The sequence below is a fragment of the Hippopotamus amphibius genome, chromosome 16 (genome assembly GCF_030028045.1).
Source record: "Hippopotamus amphibius kiboko isolate mHipAmp2 chromosome 16, mHipAmp2.hap2, whole genome shotgun sequence".
NCBI classification, from domain to species: domain Eukaryota; kingdom Metazoa; phylum Chordata; class Mammalia; order Artiodactyla; family Hippopotamidae; genus Hippopotamus; species Hippopotamus amphibius.
In genome coordinates, this window is record NC_080201.1 from 59494460 (window position 1) to 59507709 (window position 13250).

The 13250-nt window shown below is 47.9% G+C and overlaps 1 protein-coding gene across 7 annotated transcripts in view; it reads left to right on the top strand.

The window, feature by feature from the left end:
- The window catches only part of LOC130838579 (kallikrein-7-like), a 102623-nt gene that overhangs the window by 86747 nt on the left and 2626 nt on the right, over positions 1-13250 (top strand). For 4 of the 7 annotated variants that reach the window (XM_057711880.1, XM_057711877.1, XM_057711878.1 and 1 more), the window contains one exon: positions 12804-13045. In XM_057711880.1, the coding sequence (XP_057567863.1) occupies positions 12804-13045 (242 nt within the window). Of the gene's footprint in view, positions 1-11312; positions 11460-11733; positions 11860-12328; positions 12489-12803; positions 13046-13250 lie in introns of those variants that run through there. The other 3 variants (XM_057711875.1, XM_057711876.1, XM_057711888.1) reach the window with 3 other exon arrangements.

The window sequence follows — 13250 nt, forward strand, 5'->3', positions numbered from 1 at the left end:
CACCCTCTCCCCCTCCATTACTTCAGCCACACCTGCCCCCTGGCTGTCTCTTAGATATGTGAAGCCTGTTCTTACCTCAGGACCTTTGCGCTTGCTGCTCTTTCTACCCAGTATGCTCTATGCCCAGATATCGACCTGTCTTAAGCCTTACTCAGGTTTTGTCTTAAATAGTTGCCCTCCCCTGTCTCCCCCCCCCCAACCTCCCATGTAGAGTGGCTCTGAAACAAGAGGGCAGGGGGCAGGGCACAACCTTTAAAAAGAATGACACAGCCCTTGGTGAGAAGCACCTAGGTCCAAGATGGCAGAAGATTCAGCTTCCGGTAGACCTTGAACCTCATTCTACACTCACTGTAATACATTAGCATCTGATAAATGACACACCCACCGGTACCATGACAGTACCAAGGCTGACAAGGAAAGGCCAAAAAGTGGGTGGTGGCTCAATTTCTGGAAATCTGTGCCCTTTCTCGAAAATAGTTGGAATAATCCTCCCACTCGTTAGCCTAGGAAATTACCCAGCCCAGAAACATTAACCGCCCCATATTTCAGGGCCTCTCACCTTCTGAGCTGGCCCACACCCTCTCTGTGGAGTGTGTTTCTTTCAGAGCTGTTCTCACCTTTTGAGAAGGACCACATTCTGTGTATCTCTCTGCATAGATTTACTTCTTATGTATCACTTTGTCTCTCACTGATTTCTTTCTCTACTGAGATAGAAAGAACCTCAACTTCACTAGGTCCTGAGATTAGGTGTGTGATTTTAATTAAAAGGCAGTGGGTTCAAGTCCCAATTTGGCTTGTGTGGTTTCAGCTCCGTTACTTTACCCTTATTGTCAGTATAGATATTCTGATTATATACACCCTTATATATTCACTACATATATGTGATATGGAACCTGATATGTCTCCTGATTGTAGTATACATGCTCTGATTATCAGTGTAAAGCTTATGAGCAGCATATAAATCTGCATTCATTTCCTATTGCTGCCGTAAGAAATTATCACACGTGTATGGGTTACAACAACACAGATTTATGCTACTACAGTTCTGGAGGTCAGAGTCCGTAGTCAGTCTCACTGGGCTGATTCCTTCTGGAGGCTCTTGGGGAGAGTCCATTCCCTTGCCTTTTCATTTTTTAAAAGAACTGGCCACCAAGGAAAGATCAGGAGATCTTAAGCATGGCTTGAAAAGGCCATGACATGAATCAACAACGCATCTGTATTCTCAGGTGGCCAGAATCCATCCTCTGCAGGCTCTGAGTGCCCGCTGTCCTGGGCATCCTGTGGTTTTCCTTGGCCCACACCAGGCGGCTTCCCTTATTCCCTGCCTGGCCCCAGGAGGCAGCAGACTTTGTGACCCCAGAGAAGAAGACAAGTGGGACATGGCTGTGGAAGCATGTGGACACAAACAGATCACAGAAAAAGCAGGTCACAAATAGCAATACTATTCATGCATCACTATCTTTGTCATGGACAGTACTTAGATACAGACTTACTGGTAGGCTACAAATAGAGTGCTTTTGTTCCAGACACTCTTGTAGGTTCTCCACAAATGTTAATTCAATCTGCTTAACATCCTATGAAATACAAAGTGTTATCACCCCAACGTTACAGATGGAACACTGAGGTACAGAGAAGCGAAGAGTGATTTGCGGGTGACCAAGCTGGTATTTGTGAGGGCTGAGATTTGGACATCACCACTCCCAAACCCAAGGCCAACTCTCTGCCTAACTACTGTGCGGCACTGCCTCTTTCAGGATCCAGAGACACACACAGGGAGAGAGTTAGAGGTTGTGAAGGATGAGGGACAAAGGAGGGGCCCCAGGAGGCCTCAGCACCTACCTGTGGACTCAGACGTGGGAGCAGAGGAGGCGAGTGCAACCCGGGCTGGTGACAGTGACAGGAGCCGCCACCAGAGCGTTGCACCTGGTGAGCTCTGAGCTCTGCACCTGGCGAGCTCAGGTCTTGATCCTGACCTTGGGTCTCTCAGGTGAAAGGAAGGACTGAGAATGTGGCTTCTGGAGTCAGACCTATTCCAGTGAGACCTTGGATGAGGGGCTGAGTGTTTCTGGCCTCAGAGCTCAGCCACTGGTATCTCCATTTATTGCTACTAATACAAGGATTTAATAAGTCCGATAGGTCACCATTATCTCTGTTTATTCTTTTTATTTTTATTATTTTCCCCCACGCCCTGCACCACACATCTTGAGGGATCTTAGTCCCCTGACCAGGGATGGAGACCTGGCCCTCGGCAGTGAAAGTGCCAAATCCTAACCACTGGACCGGCAGGGAGTTCCCATCTGTGTTTATTCTTGCATCACGGTGACCTTGGGTGTCTTCCAGAACCATCTCCTCTGGGCACCCCGGTGCCCCCCACATGGTCCTGCGAGTAATAATATTGATGATGGTGATAAATCACTCAGGTGCACTGAGCGGTTATAGTCACCCTTTCCCTGGTGTTATTACTCCTCATCTCAGGGCATAAAACTATGAGCGTGCTGTTTAAAAAGCAGAGAGAGCAGAGCACAGGGATCCGCTCAATGCTTTGTGAAGCCCTAGAGGGGTGGGATAGGGAGGGTGGGAGGGAGGCTCACGCTCAGGACGGAGGGGATGTGGGGATACATGTATACACATAGCTGTTTGTTTCATTTTCTTGTACAGCAGAAACGACACAATACTGTAAAGCAATTACATTCCAATAAGATGAAAACATTTGATGGGCAATGAGTTGGAGGGGTGGGATAGGGAGGGTGGGAGGGAATCGAGGGCGGGTGGTGAAACGGGGATATATGCATAAATACAGCTGATTCACTTTGCTGTACAGCAAAAGCTGGCACAACAGTGTAAAGCAATTATATTCCAATCAAGAGCTCTAAAATGTGAGAAAAAATAAAAATAAAATAAATATAAAACAGATAAATTCAGAAATGTGATGTTTCCCATTGTAAAAGCAAATGAGTTTTTCTCGGTAAAATCCTCACTGCCTATATTTGTTAGGGTGCTGGGGGAGGTGAAAAGAAAGCACGTGTTTGTTTTTACACAGGGGAGAATGCGAACACTAATCGATAGCATATGCTGAGTGCAGGCTCTGTAACACTGTTTTAACAGCTCTACGCAGATTAACTGGCTAATATTCCCATAAACCTTAAGAAGTTGCTACTACTGCTGTCTCCACTATAAACAGGAGGAAAGCGAGGCAAAGAGAGATTTAAGTCATTTTCCAAGGCTGCACAGTAAGAAATAGCTGGGTTTGAACCCAGGGAGAATTGCCTGAGAATCTCCGCATGTGTATGTGTGTGAAACATCATTTCTCCTTTATTTTTTGAATAGGTATTATTTCCACGTGGTACAAAAGCAAGTAAGTTTATTAAAATTGTAGAGAGGGATAAATCTCCATCGTGACCTTGTCCCCCTTCTGTCCTGCCCTTGCCCCTTCTTCCAAGCGTAACAACTAGAATATAATTCTTGGGTCATCTTCAAGGGTTTCGCTGCACATGAACAAGCAAATGTAAAGAAGTGTTCTTTTTTTAAAAATAAATTTATGTATTTATTTATTCGCTGTGTTGGGTCTTTGCTGCAGACGGGGTTTCTCTAGTTGTGGACAGCGGGGGCTACTCTTCATCATGGCGCGTGGGCTCCTCATTGCAGTGGCTCTCTTGTTGCGGAGCAGGGGCTCTAGGTGTGGGGGCTTCAGTAGTTGTGGCACACAGGCTCAATAGTTTTGGCTCCCAGGCTTAGTGGCTTCCCGGCATGTGGGATCTTCTTGGACCAGGGACCGAACCCATGTTCCCAGTATTGGAAGACGGATTCTTAACCACTGGGCCAACTAGGAAGTCCCCAAAGATGTGTTCTTCTATTTCTCTTGCCTTTAGCCACCAGGCTGGGCTTCTTGAGAAGTAATGTGTCTCTTGGTGTTCAAAACATTTGGTGAGTTCTTTTTGCTGTTATAAGCATCAAAGAACCTGTAATGCCTAGTTAGTTTCAAGGTTTGTGAAACACTCTTTAGTTACATAAGTTATTAAACAATGGCTGGTGTGAAAATTACAGATGATACATATTTATATCTATGACTGTAAAGCTCTGTGCTGGGAAGACTTCCAGTCCGGGAAAACTCACTGGGATGCATCTCCCCCACCCATGCCCACGGGACCTTGTTATTCATTTGGTGGTGATTCAACCTGGCCAGAAAAAGAACATTGAAAATAGAGCAGTTAAGATTGAGTGAAACATGCACAGAGGGATACCTAGGACAGTGATAACTGTACACTTCCAGTGTAGAGATAGCGAATCTCTATGCTGTACTCCAGAAACCAACAGAGTGTTGGAGGTCAATTATACTCCAAAACAAACAAGCAAAAAAAGAACTCTGAGAAAAAGAGATCAGCCGCAACTAAGACCTGGCACAGCCGAAATAAATATAAATGATTAAATAAAAATAAATCTTAAAAAAATAGAAGAAAAAGAGATCAGAGTCGCGGTTACCAGAGGCGTGGCTGGGGGCTGTAGGGGAGGAGGAATTGGATGAAGGCTGTCAAAAGACACAAATTTCCAGTTCTCAGATAAATAAGTACTAGGGGTGCGATGTATATGAAGCCTGTTGAGAGAGTAGCTCCTAAGGGCTCTCATCACCAGAAAAACATTTTTTTCTTTTCTTTTCTTTCATGCCGATGTGAGATGATGGATGTTCACTACTTATGCTGGTCTTCATTTCATGGTGTGTGTAAGTCAAATCGTTATACGGCACACCTTAGGCTTCCACAGTGCTGTACTGTAAGTCCTCTACATATGGGTGAGTTCCATTCTGAGAGCGCTTTCCTAAGTCCCGTTTGTTCCTAAGTCCAGCAACGTTAGCCTAGGTCCCCAGCTAACACAATCGGCTGTATAGTACTGTACTGTAATAGGTTGATCATACTTTTCACAGAAATAAAACATAACAGGCAAACACAAAAAGAAAACATTTTTAATCTTACAGTATATTACCTTGAAAAGTACAGAGTACAGTACAACAGCTGGCATACAGGGGCTGGCATGGAGTGAACAGGCAGGAAGAGTCAGTGACTGCAGGAGGGAGAGGAGGTGAGAGACGGTAGAACTGAAGTTTCATCAGCAATAGGAGGTACCAGCACCATCACTGCTGCTGCACCTTAGCAGTGCCAGCTACATCACCTCTGCTTTTTTGTTTTTAATAGTGTCAACTATAAATTGGAACTTGCCATCTGCCGGTACAAGAATTAAATCACTTTGTGCTGCTGTAGCTACTGACCTTTCACATCCCTGAAGGGAATTCAGGGTGGAGACCAGGAATCAGACACTCTGTGCTATGGAGGATGGGCAGAACAGGTCTTTAGATAGTTAGATGTTTTCAAGAGCTGATTGTATGAGCCCAACCCTTACATCCCCTCATATTTAGAAAAGCACTAAATCCCTACATGGTGACGTCTGCTTCTCATGACTAGCAGAAACCCCTTACCAAAACATGTGTGTGATTGCATGTACTCCTCCTTTACAGACAATACATGTATACTACTCTTCTCCCCTGCCTCTTTGGAACAGTATCTCAGAGTTGTCTGGGATTCTGTCTCTCAGATTGCAGTCCTAATTTTGCCCCAAATAAACTCAACTCGCAACTCTCATATTGTGCATTATTTTTAAGTCAACAATACATATTGATTGGAGTATAATCGCCTTCAATGTTGTGTTACTTTCTGCTGTACAACAAAGTGCATCAGCCATATTTATACATATATCTCCTCCCTCATGAGCCTTCTTCCCACCCTCCCCATCCCACCCCCCCTAGGTCATCACAAAGCACCAAGCTGACCTCCCTGTGCTGTGCAGCAGCTTCCCACTAGCTGTCTAGGGCGGGAAGGGGAGGCTGGGACGTAGTGAGAGAGTCATCACTGCTTTTATGTCTGCTTCTGGACATCCTGGGCTTGAAATAAAGATACTGTTCTTCTGTACTCTATACCGCACTGTAAAGTACACTAAACCACAACCACCTGTAGAGGATGCACGCACATGAGAATGTATGCCAGACACCCGAACACAGGTTTGCATCTTTGAAAGTTCTAACTTGAAGGTTTGTATGTAGGGGACTTCCTGCACCTGAATTGGTGACTTAAGTCGATCACCTCTGTCTCTCTGTGACAATGTCTCTCTCTGTCACTCTGCCTGCTTCTCTCCGTCTCTGTTTCTCTCTCACACATGTGTGAACTGTGTCTCATCTCTGCTTGTCTCTTTCCTTCTCCTGTGGATCTCATTCTAGCCTCTGGAGACAAGCTTCCTCACATGGAGGGAGCAGAGCAGCTACTGACAGCCCCAGTTAAGCAAACCCAGCAGAAACAAACATCTCTTTTATTGATCCCAGGGAAGAACTCTGATTGGCCCAGCTTGAACCAAGGCCACCCATTGGATTAATCATTATTTCTAGGGAGGAAACAGGGATCATTTTCACTTTTTATGTATTTATTTATTTATTGGCTGCATTGGGTCTTCATTGCTGCCTGCGGGCTTTCTCTAGTTGTGGCAAGCGAGGGCTACTCTTTGTTGTGGTGCATGGATTTCTCAGTGCAGTGGCTTCTGTTGTTGCAGAGCATGGGCTCTAGCTGCATGGGTTTCGGTATTATTGGCGCTCGGACTTATTTCCTCCGTGGCATGTGGGATCTTCCTGGAGGAGGGATCGAACCCATGTTCTCTGCTTTGGCAAGCGCATTCTTAACCACTGCACTGCCAGGGAAGTACTGGAAAAAATGATCTTGTTGGCCTCACTGGGTCATGGGTTCACTCCAAAGATTTTCCCCATCATTGGAGAACTATGATTGACCGTTTCACAAGAACTCTAAGACATGAGGGGGGCAGCTTCCTAAAAGAAATGGGGGCTGTTCTTGGAAAAAGAGGGGAATAGAAACCCAGAATTCAGAAATTATGTGCCTTCAGACCCCAAGGAGCTGAATTAGGAGGTTCCGGAATCACAGTGTCCAGGATCCCTTAGGGCAAGGCACACATGCAAGACAGCAAGGTACCAGCTCTCAGGTGATCTGAAAGATGAGTCATCAGGCCAATGATCAGGAAATAAATGTGAGGGCAGAGGAAGTAGGAAGCTGGGTCTCTGGGTGGGACTTAGGAACAGGATGAAACCCAAAGGGCCTGGGAGGGCTGGGATTTGGGGCTCTCTCCAACATGGGGGCATGAATCATTAATAAGAAGCCTACGGGGAGGGGATACGGGGAGTGTAAAGCAATTATATTCCAATTAAAAAATAATAAGAAGAATCCTATGGGGTTCTGAGTTCACTCTGAGCCAAAAGCGATGCTGAGCATATGTGACGGTGTCCCAGGGAAACTCCCTTCCCAGACTGCGGGTTTGTGCAATGGTGAAACTGTGGGCAATCCTCAGCATTTGAATTCTGACCTTTCTGCCTCCTTGGCTGTTGATTTTGTGCAAGGGTTCTTACTTCTTTTAAATCTCCCTATTCTCATCTATCAGATGGGGAATACCATCCCCGCTTGGACTCACGAGAGCAATAGAGTTGAGATCCACAAAGCACCCGACACATCCCACAGTAGGTGCACAAGAAAGAGAAGCTGCTTCATCCCCAGGATGACGGGGAAGGCAGCTAATATGAATCCAGTGCCTGGAACGTGCCCATCCATGTTCCTTTCATAACTTTATTTAATTCTCCCATTTGCCTCGAGAAGCAGACTCTGCTCTCCTGCACTTTAGAGAGGGGCAAAGTGGGGCTCAGAAAACTCAAGTCACTTACCTGAGATCATGAGGACGCAACTAGCGTTGGTCAAACCTGTGGTGGTCTGACTTGTGAGGCCAAGTTCTTCTATCACACCCTGTGGCTGAATGGCTCAGGGATTAAGGAAGCACTGGCTCTAAAGTTGGCCTATCCGTGGATGACAGTGGGCTGCAAACAGGTATTTATTTAAGTCCCTCCTATGCTCCCTGGTTTGAGCTGGGTGCTTAAAAAAACACCAAATGAACACCAGACTCATTTCCTCTCCTCGCGAAGACCAGTATTTAGCAATAAAGTCAGATTCACGAATCAAGAACAGAGACAGACAGATATGCCAAGCACAGCAGAAGAGACGTCCTGGTGACTTAGGAGCGGATAGGAGGGCTCCAGCGTAGTGTAGCTGCTTTTCTCTTTTGAACAGTATGCTGAGGAGTCAGGGGGCTGAAGAGGGAATCGAGGGATGAAGATTCGGACAATAGATAACAGGTTGGAAGTCTTGCCAAAATTCCTCTCTTTGGGAAGCCAGGAGGCAGAGATACAGATTGCTGACTCACAGAGCTGTGAGGTCAAGTGCCCTGGCATCTGCCCCTACCTGATTTCGGAGCCCATGTCAAGAGGGTTGGGACCCCTCATGGCCAGGGTCCTGGTGTGGAATTAGTGGGGGCTAGGGTCTGAATTCTGGGGACTCATTTGGGATTTGATGAGAAGCAATGTCTCAGAAGTTTTGGGGACTTCGCTTGAATTCAGTCCATGTGGCACGAACACTAGTATGGTGATAATGGGTGAACTTTATTTTCACGTGTGTGTGAAACCAAGGTCAAGGTCGTGTGCGGAGTTGGAAAACTGAAGATGGGGTGAGGGAAAGAGTTTGGCATGGAACTGGGATGGGATTTCACGTAGAAATTGGGTGGAGACGAGAGTGGGGCCGGGACTGGAGTCAGAGTGTTAGGACTGGTGTGACTGGGGATGGGCTCACGGGGAGGATGTCCGCGTGGGCTTCCCGGGACGTGACAGAGATGGAGACTATAGTCTGCATTGTGGGTGGGGTCAGGTTTGGGACAGGGGCTACGGTGACATTCAGTGTTTGGGTCAAGGTTGAGTGTGGGTTGTGCTGAGGGATTCAGGGTTTGAGTCAAGATCAGGGTCAATGTTGGTGGAGGTGTGGGTCCCAGCCTGATTGATATTTGGAGGCAGGAACTGGGTCAGGAGCTAGATTCTAAGTTGAGATAGAAGTTTAGAAGCAGTCAAGGATATAGCAGAGTGGAGGATTAGGGTTGGGACGAGTTGAGGTTTCAGGTTAAGCCTGGGGCTTGCATCAAGACTGGTGTTGACCATCATTCAAAAAGACACATGCACTCCCATGTTCATTGCAGCACTATTGACAATAGGCAGGACATGGAAGCAACCTAAATGTCCATCCACAGATGAATGGATAAAGAAGATGTGGTACATACATACAATGGAATATTACTCAGCTGTAAAAAGCAATGAAACTGGGACATTTTTAGAGACATGGATGGACCTAGAGACTGTCCTACAGAGTGAAGTGAGTCACAAAGAGAAAAACAAATATTGTATATTAACACATATATGTGGACTATAGAAAAATGGTACAGATCAACAGGTTTGCAAGGCAGAAATAGAGACACAGATGTAGAGAACAAACATATGGACACCAAGTGGGGAAAGCAGGGAGTGCTGGTGGGGGAATGAATTGGGAGATTGGGATACCAAATTGTACACTCTAAATATATGCAGTTTATTGTAGAAAATAAAAAAATAAAAAGTTAAAAAAAAAAAAGAAAGACTGGTGTTGAGCCTTTAGTATGTGTATGTTCTACCATCAGATACCAAGCTTGGTCAGAATTCAAAGTGAAGCCTATGTGTGACACAATTGGATGTATCCTTTATCAATGTTAGGGGTGGATGAGAAGGGAGACTGCCATATTTTTTAAAATAATTAATTAATTAATAACTTAATTTGCTGCATTGGGTCTTTGTTGCTGTCTTAGGCTTTCTGTAGTTGCAGCAAGCCGGGGCTGCTCTTTGTGGAGGTGGGTGGGATTCTCATTGTGCTGGCATCTTTTGCTGTGGAGCTTGGGCTCTAGGAGCACAGGCTTCAGTAGTTGTGGCACATGGGCTCAAGAGTTGTGGCTCATGGACTCTAGAGCCCAGGTTCAGTAGTTGTGGCACCTGGGCTTAGTCACTCTGCAGAATGTGGAATCTTCTCGGACAAGGGATGGAACCTATGTCCCCTGCATTGGCGGGCAGATTCTTAACCACTGTGCCACCAGAGAAGCCCCTCAGTCTTGTAGTTTTAATGCAGAGCTTTTTTTGAAAAAGCACAAACGGGAACAAAGCAAGTTGACACGCCCTAAAAGATTGGATGTGAGAAATAATCATGGGTGCCTGCTTGGTTTTCCTTGAGAAAAGAGTTCTACTTTGTGTTCATTATTAGTTGCAAGGTGACTCTGAAATAAATACAGGTTGTTACTTTCTCATACGCCCTGGTGGTGAAGCAACGAAATTTTTTCATCTTCTGACGCTTAATAGAAAGGTGCAGGCACATAGGAGTTATACAAAATATTTGTTAAATGCTTGTTCAATGGCTGAATGGCGGCCTTGATTTAAGTACCCTCTTCCCTGCTTCTATTTTTCTCCGCAATACTGAGCAATATCTAACACACTATATATTTTACATACTTATTTTGTATTCACAGTGTCCACCCACTAGAAACACAGCCTGTATGAAGGACTTTTTGTTTGCATTGTTGACCACAGTGTCCCCAGGAGCCAGAATAATTTCTGGCGCAGAAGAGATGCTCAGGACATATTTTCTGAATGAACACATGAGCAAAGATGACTGTACCAGGAAGTCCAACCCCACATTATTATAATTAAAACTATGCAAATATACTCCAATTTGAAGCAGATTACATAAATCATGGTGCAGTACAGTATGGAATATTATGCAACCCTTAAGAAGGAAGGAGAACACATTGAAATATACTAAGAGGAAAAATTGTTCAATGTAATTTCCTGAGCAAAGAAAAAAGGTTATATTAGATAGTGTTTAGTACACATGCTTTTGTTATAAATACATAGTATGTATAGAAAACGATGTACAATTTGAGAACACAGACTATACTGATGACAGTAAGCATTTATCGGGGTGGAGCTTGGGAAAACATTTTCTTTTTCATTCCTACCAGATATTAGGGTTGGGAATGGGTTCAGGTTCAAAGACATGGCTGGCCTCCAGCCTGAACACATTCTCACAAGCTGTTCAGAATTAGGCTATAGGGTCTAGGTCATCCCTGAGAGGGCATGAGGGCAAGACAATGGCCCCAGAGGAGGACCCCAGCCAGAGCCCGTGTCCTGAGCTCCGCGGCTCCTTGAATCCTGCTCCTGCCCCTCCGAGCCAGAGCCCCCGGCCCCGCCCTCGGCAGCAGCACCAGGGAGGGTGGGGCCAGGATGTGCGGGGGCGGGAGGGTGGAGAGAGGAGCGTGCGGCCAAGTATTTTAGCTGCCTCTGGGGTTCGAGATACCAGAAATGCAGGAAGGGGTGTCCCAGAGCCCTCTCCACCTCCACCCCAGGGCGCTGAGGGCGGGGGCGGGGGTGGGGGGCGGTGGACGTGGTATAAGACGGCCGCCCTGCGCAGGTTTGGAGACGCTTGGCTCCCAACCGAGTCTGGGTCCAGGTCAGATCAGACCCTTGGGAGGTGAGAAGGGGCCTCATTTAGGGTGCGGACATAGGCTGGCTGGAGAGCTGAGTCCTGTTCCTGAGGGGAGGGGGCAGTGGGAAGCCTGGATGCCTGGTTATGAAAGATGAGGGGCTGGAGGTCTGGAAATTTTGGTCTCTTAGGGAAAAAGGACCTGGGGATACAGACTTATGGATGGGGAGGGATGGGAGCCCAGATTCCTGGGTCCCAAGGGAAAGGGAGTCTGGGGGCCTGGACTCCTGCTTCCTGAACTCTTTGTCCTTCTGCACCCCAGCAGAAGAGACCCTTCCTCTGCCTGGCAGCCCCGAGAGACTCAGAGAGGCCCCCATGGCAGGCTTCCTTCTCCCACCCCCGCTGATCCTACTGCTGTCTGCAGCCCTGGGATCTGCTGCACAGGAAGGTGAGGACCAGTCAGGGAGGGCTGCCCTGTCCTCTGCACCTCCCATCTTCCCCACGGACCCTCGTCAGGGGCCCCTGTCTGCAAGCGGTCCCTGAGTCAGGAGCTCCCCCTGCTCCAGCAGCTTCCTCCCTCGGGAGACAAGACTCTTCTGCCTCCTGCCTCCTTTCTTCCTGCTTCCTTCTGCCTCCTGGGGTCTCCGTGCCCCCCAGGTCTGCCTTCTGTACTCAGGGTCTCTCCCTTTCGCTTCTGTGGTTGCCCCCAGATTAGATGCTCCCCCTGGGTTTCCGAGAAGGCAGCCTTTGTCTCTCTCCATCTCCATTTCATGCGTTCTCTGCGCTGTTCTCCATTTCTCCTTCTGCATTTCTCCCTGTCTCTCTCTGTCTCTTTATCTGCCTCCACATCCCTCAGCTGCTGACTCAGCCTTCCTCTGAGGCTTGCTACCCATGTTTTTCTCCATGTCTCTCTCCAGCCCAGGGTGACAGGATCAGGGAGAGGATTATGTATGGAGACCCATGTGAAAGAGACTCCCGGCCGTGGCAGGTGGCCCTGCTCAATGGTAATCAGCTCCACTGTGGAGGCGTGCTGGTCAGCGAGCAGTGGGTGCTCACCGCTGCCCACTGCATGATGAGGTAGGTGGGCAGGGGGCCCTCTGAGCACTTCCAGCTCTCCCTCTGGGGCTCTGCTCCCTCCCTCTGGGTCCCCACACACCTCTCTCAGGGTGCTAGTCCTTTTCTCTCTGAGTCTCTGTCCCCTCAGCCTCTCACCCTGGCTGGGTCTCTGTCCCTGTGTCTTGGTCTTTGTCCCTCCCCCCCCCATGCCACCTCTCTGGGTCTCTGTCCCCATCCCCCCGGACCCCCTGGGATCTCTGTTGTTCTCTGTCTGGGTCCCTGGGTCCCCACTCTCTCACTTACAGTGTCTCTCTGAATATTGCCCTCTTCTTCCAGTGCATACAATGTGCACATGGGCAGTGAAGAGCTGAAAAGAGGCCAGAAGATCAGGGCCACAAAGTCATTCCGCCACCCCGGCTACTCCAAGGAGACCCACGTGAACGACCTCATGCTGGTGAAGCTAAATAGCCGGGCCAGGCTGTCACCCAGTGTGCAGAAAGTCAACCTGCCTTCCCGCTGTGAAGCCCCTGGGACCGAATGTACCGTTTCTGGCTGGGGCACCACCAGCAGCCCTCTTGGTGAGGCTGCCTCAGTGACCCAGGAGCCCTAGACCCTGAACCCCTCCTCCCTCAGACCCAGGGGACCAGGAGTCAGGCCCCTTTTCATGATCCTCATGTCAAACCCCCGGCCCCCTCCTCCTTCAGGGTCTAGGATCCTGGACCCCCATCCTCTCCCCATCAGGACCCTCGGTCCACAGTCCCAGGCCTCTGACTGACAAGCCCT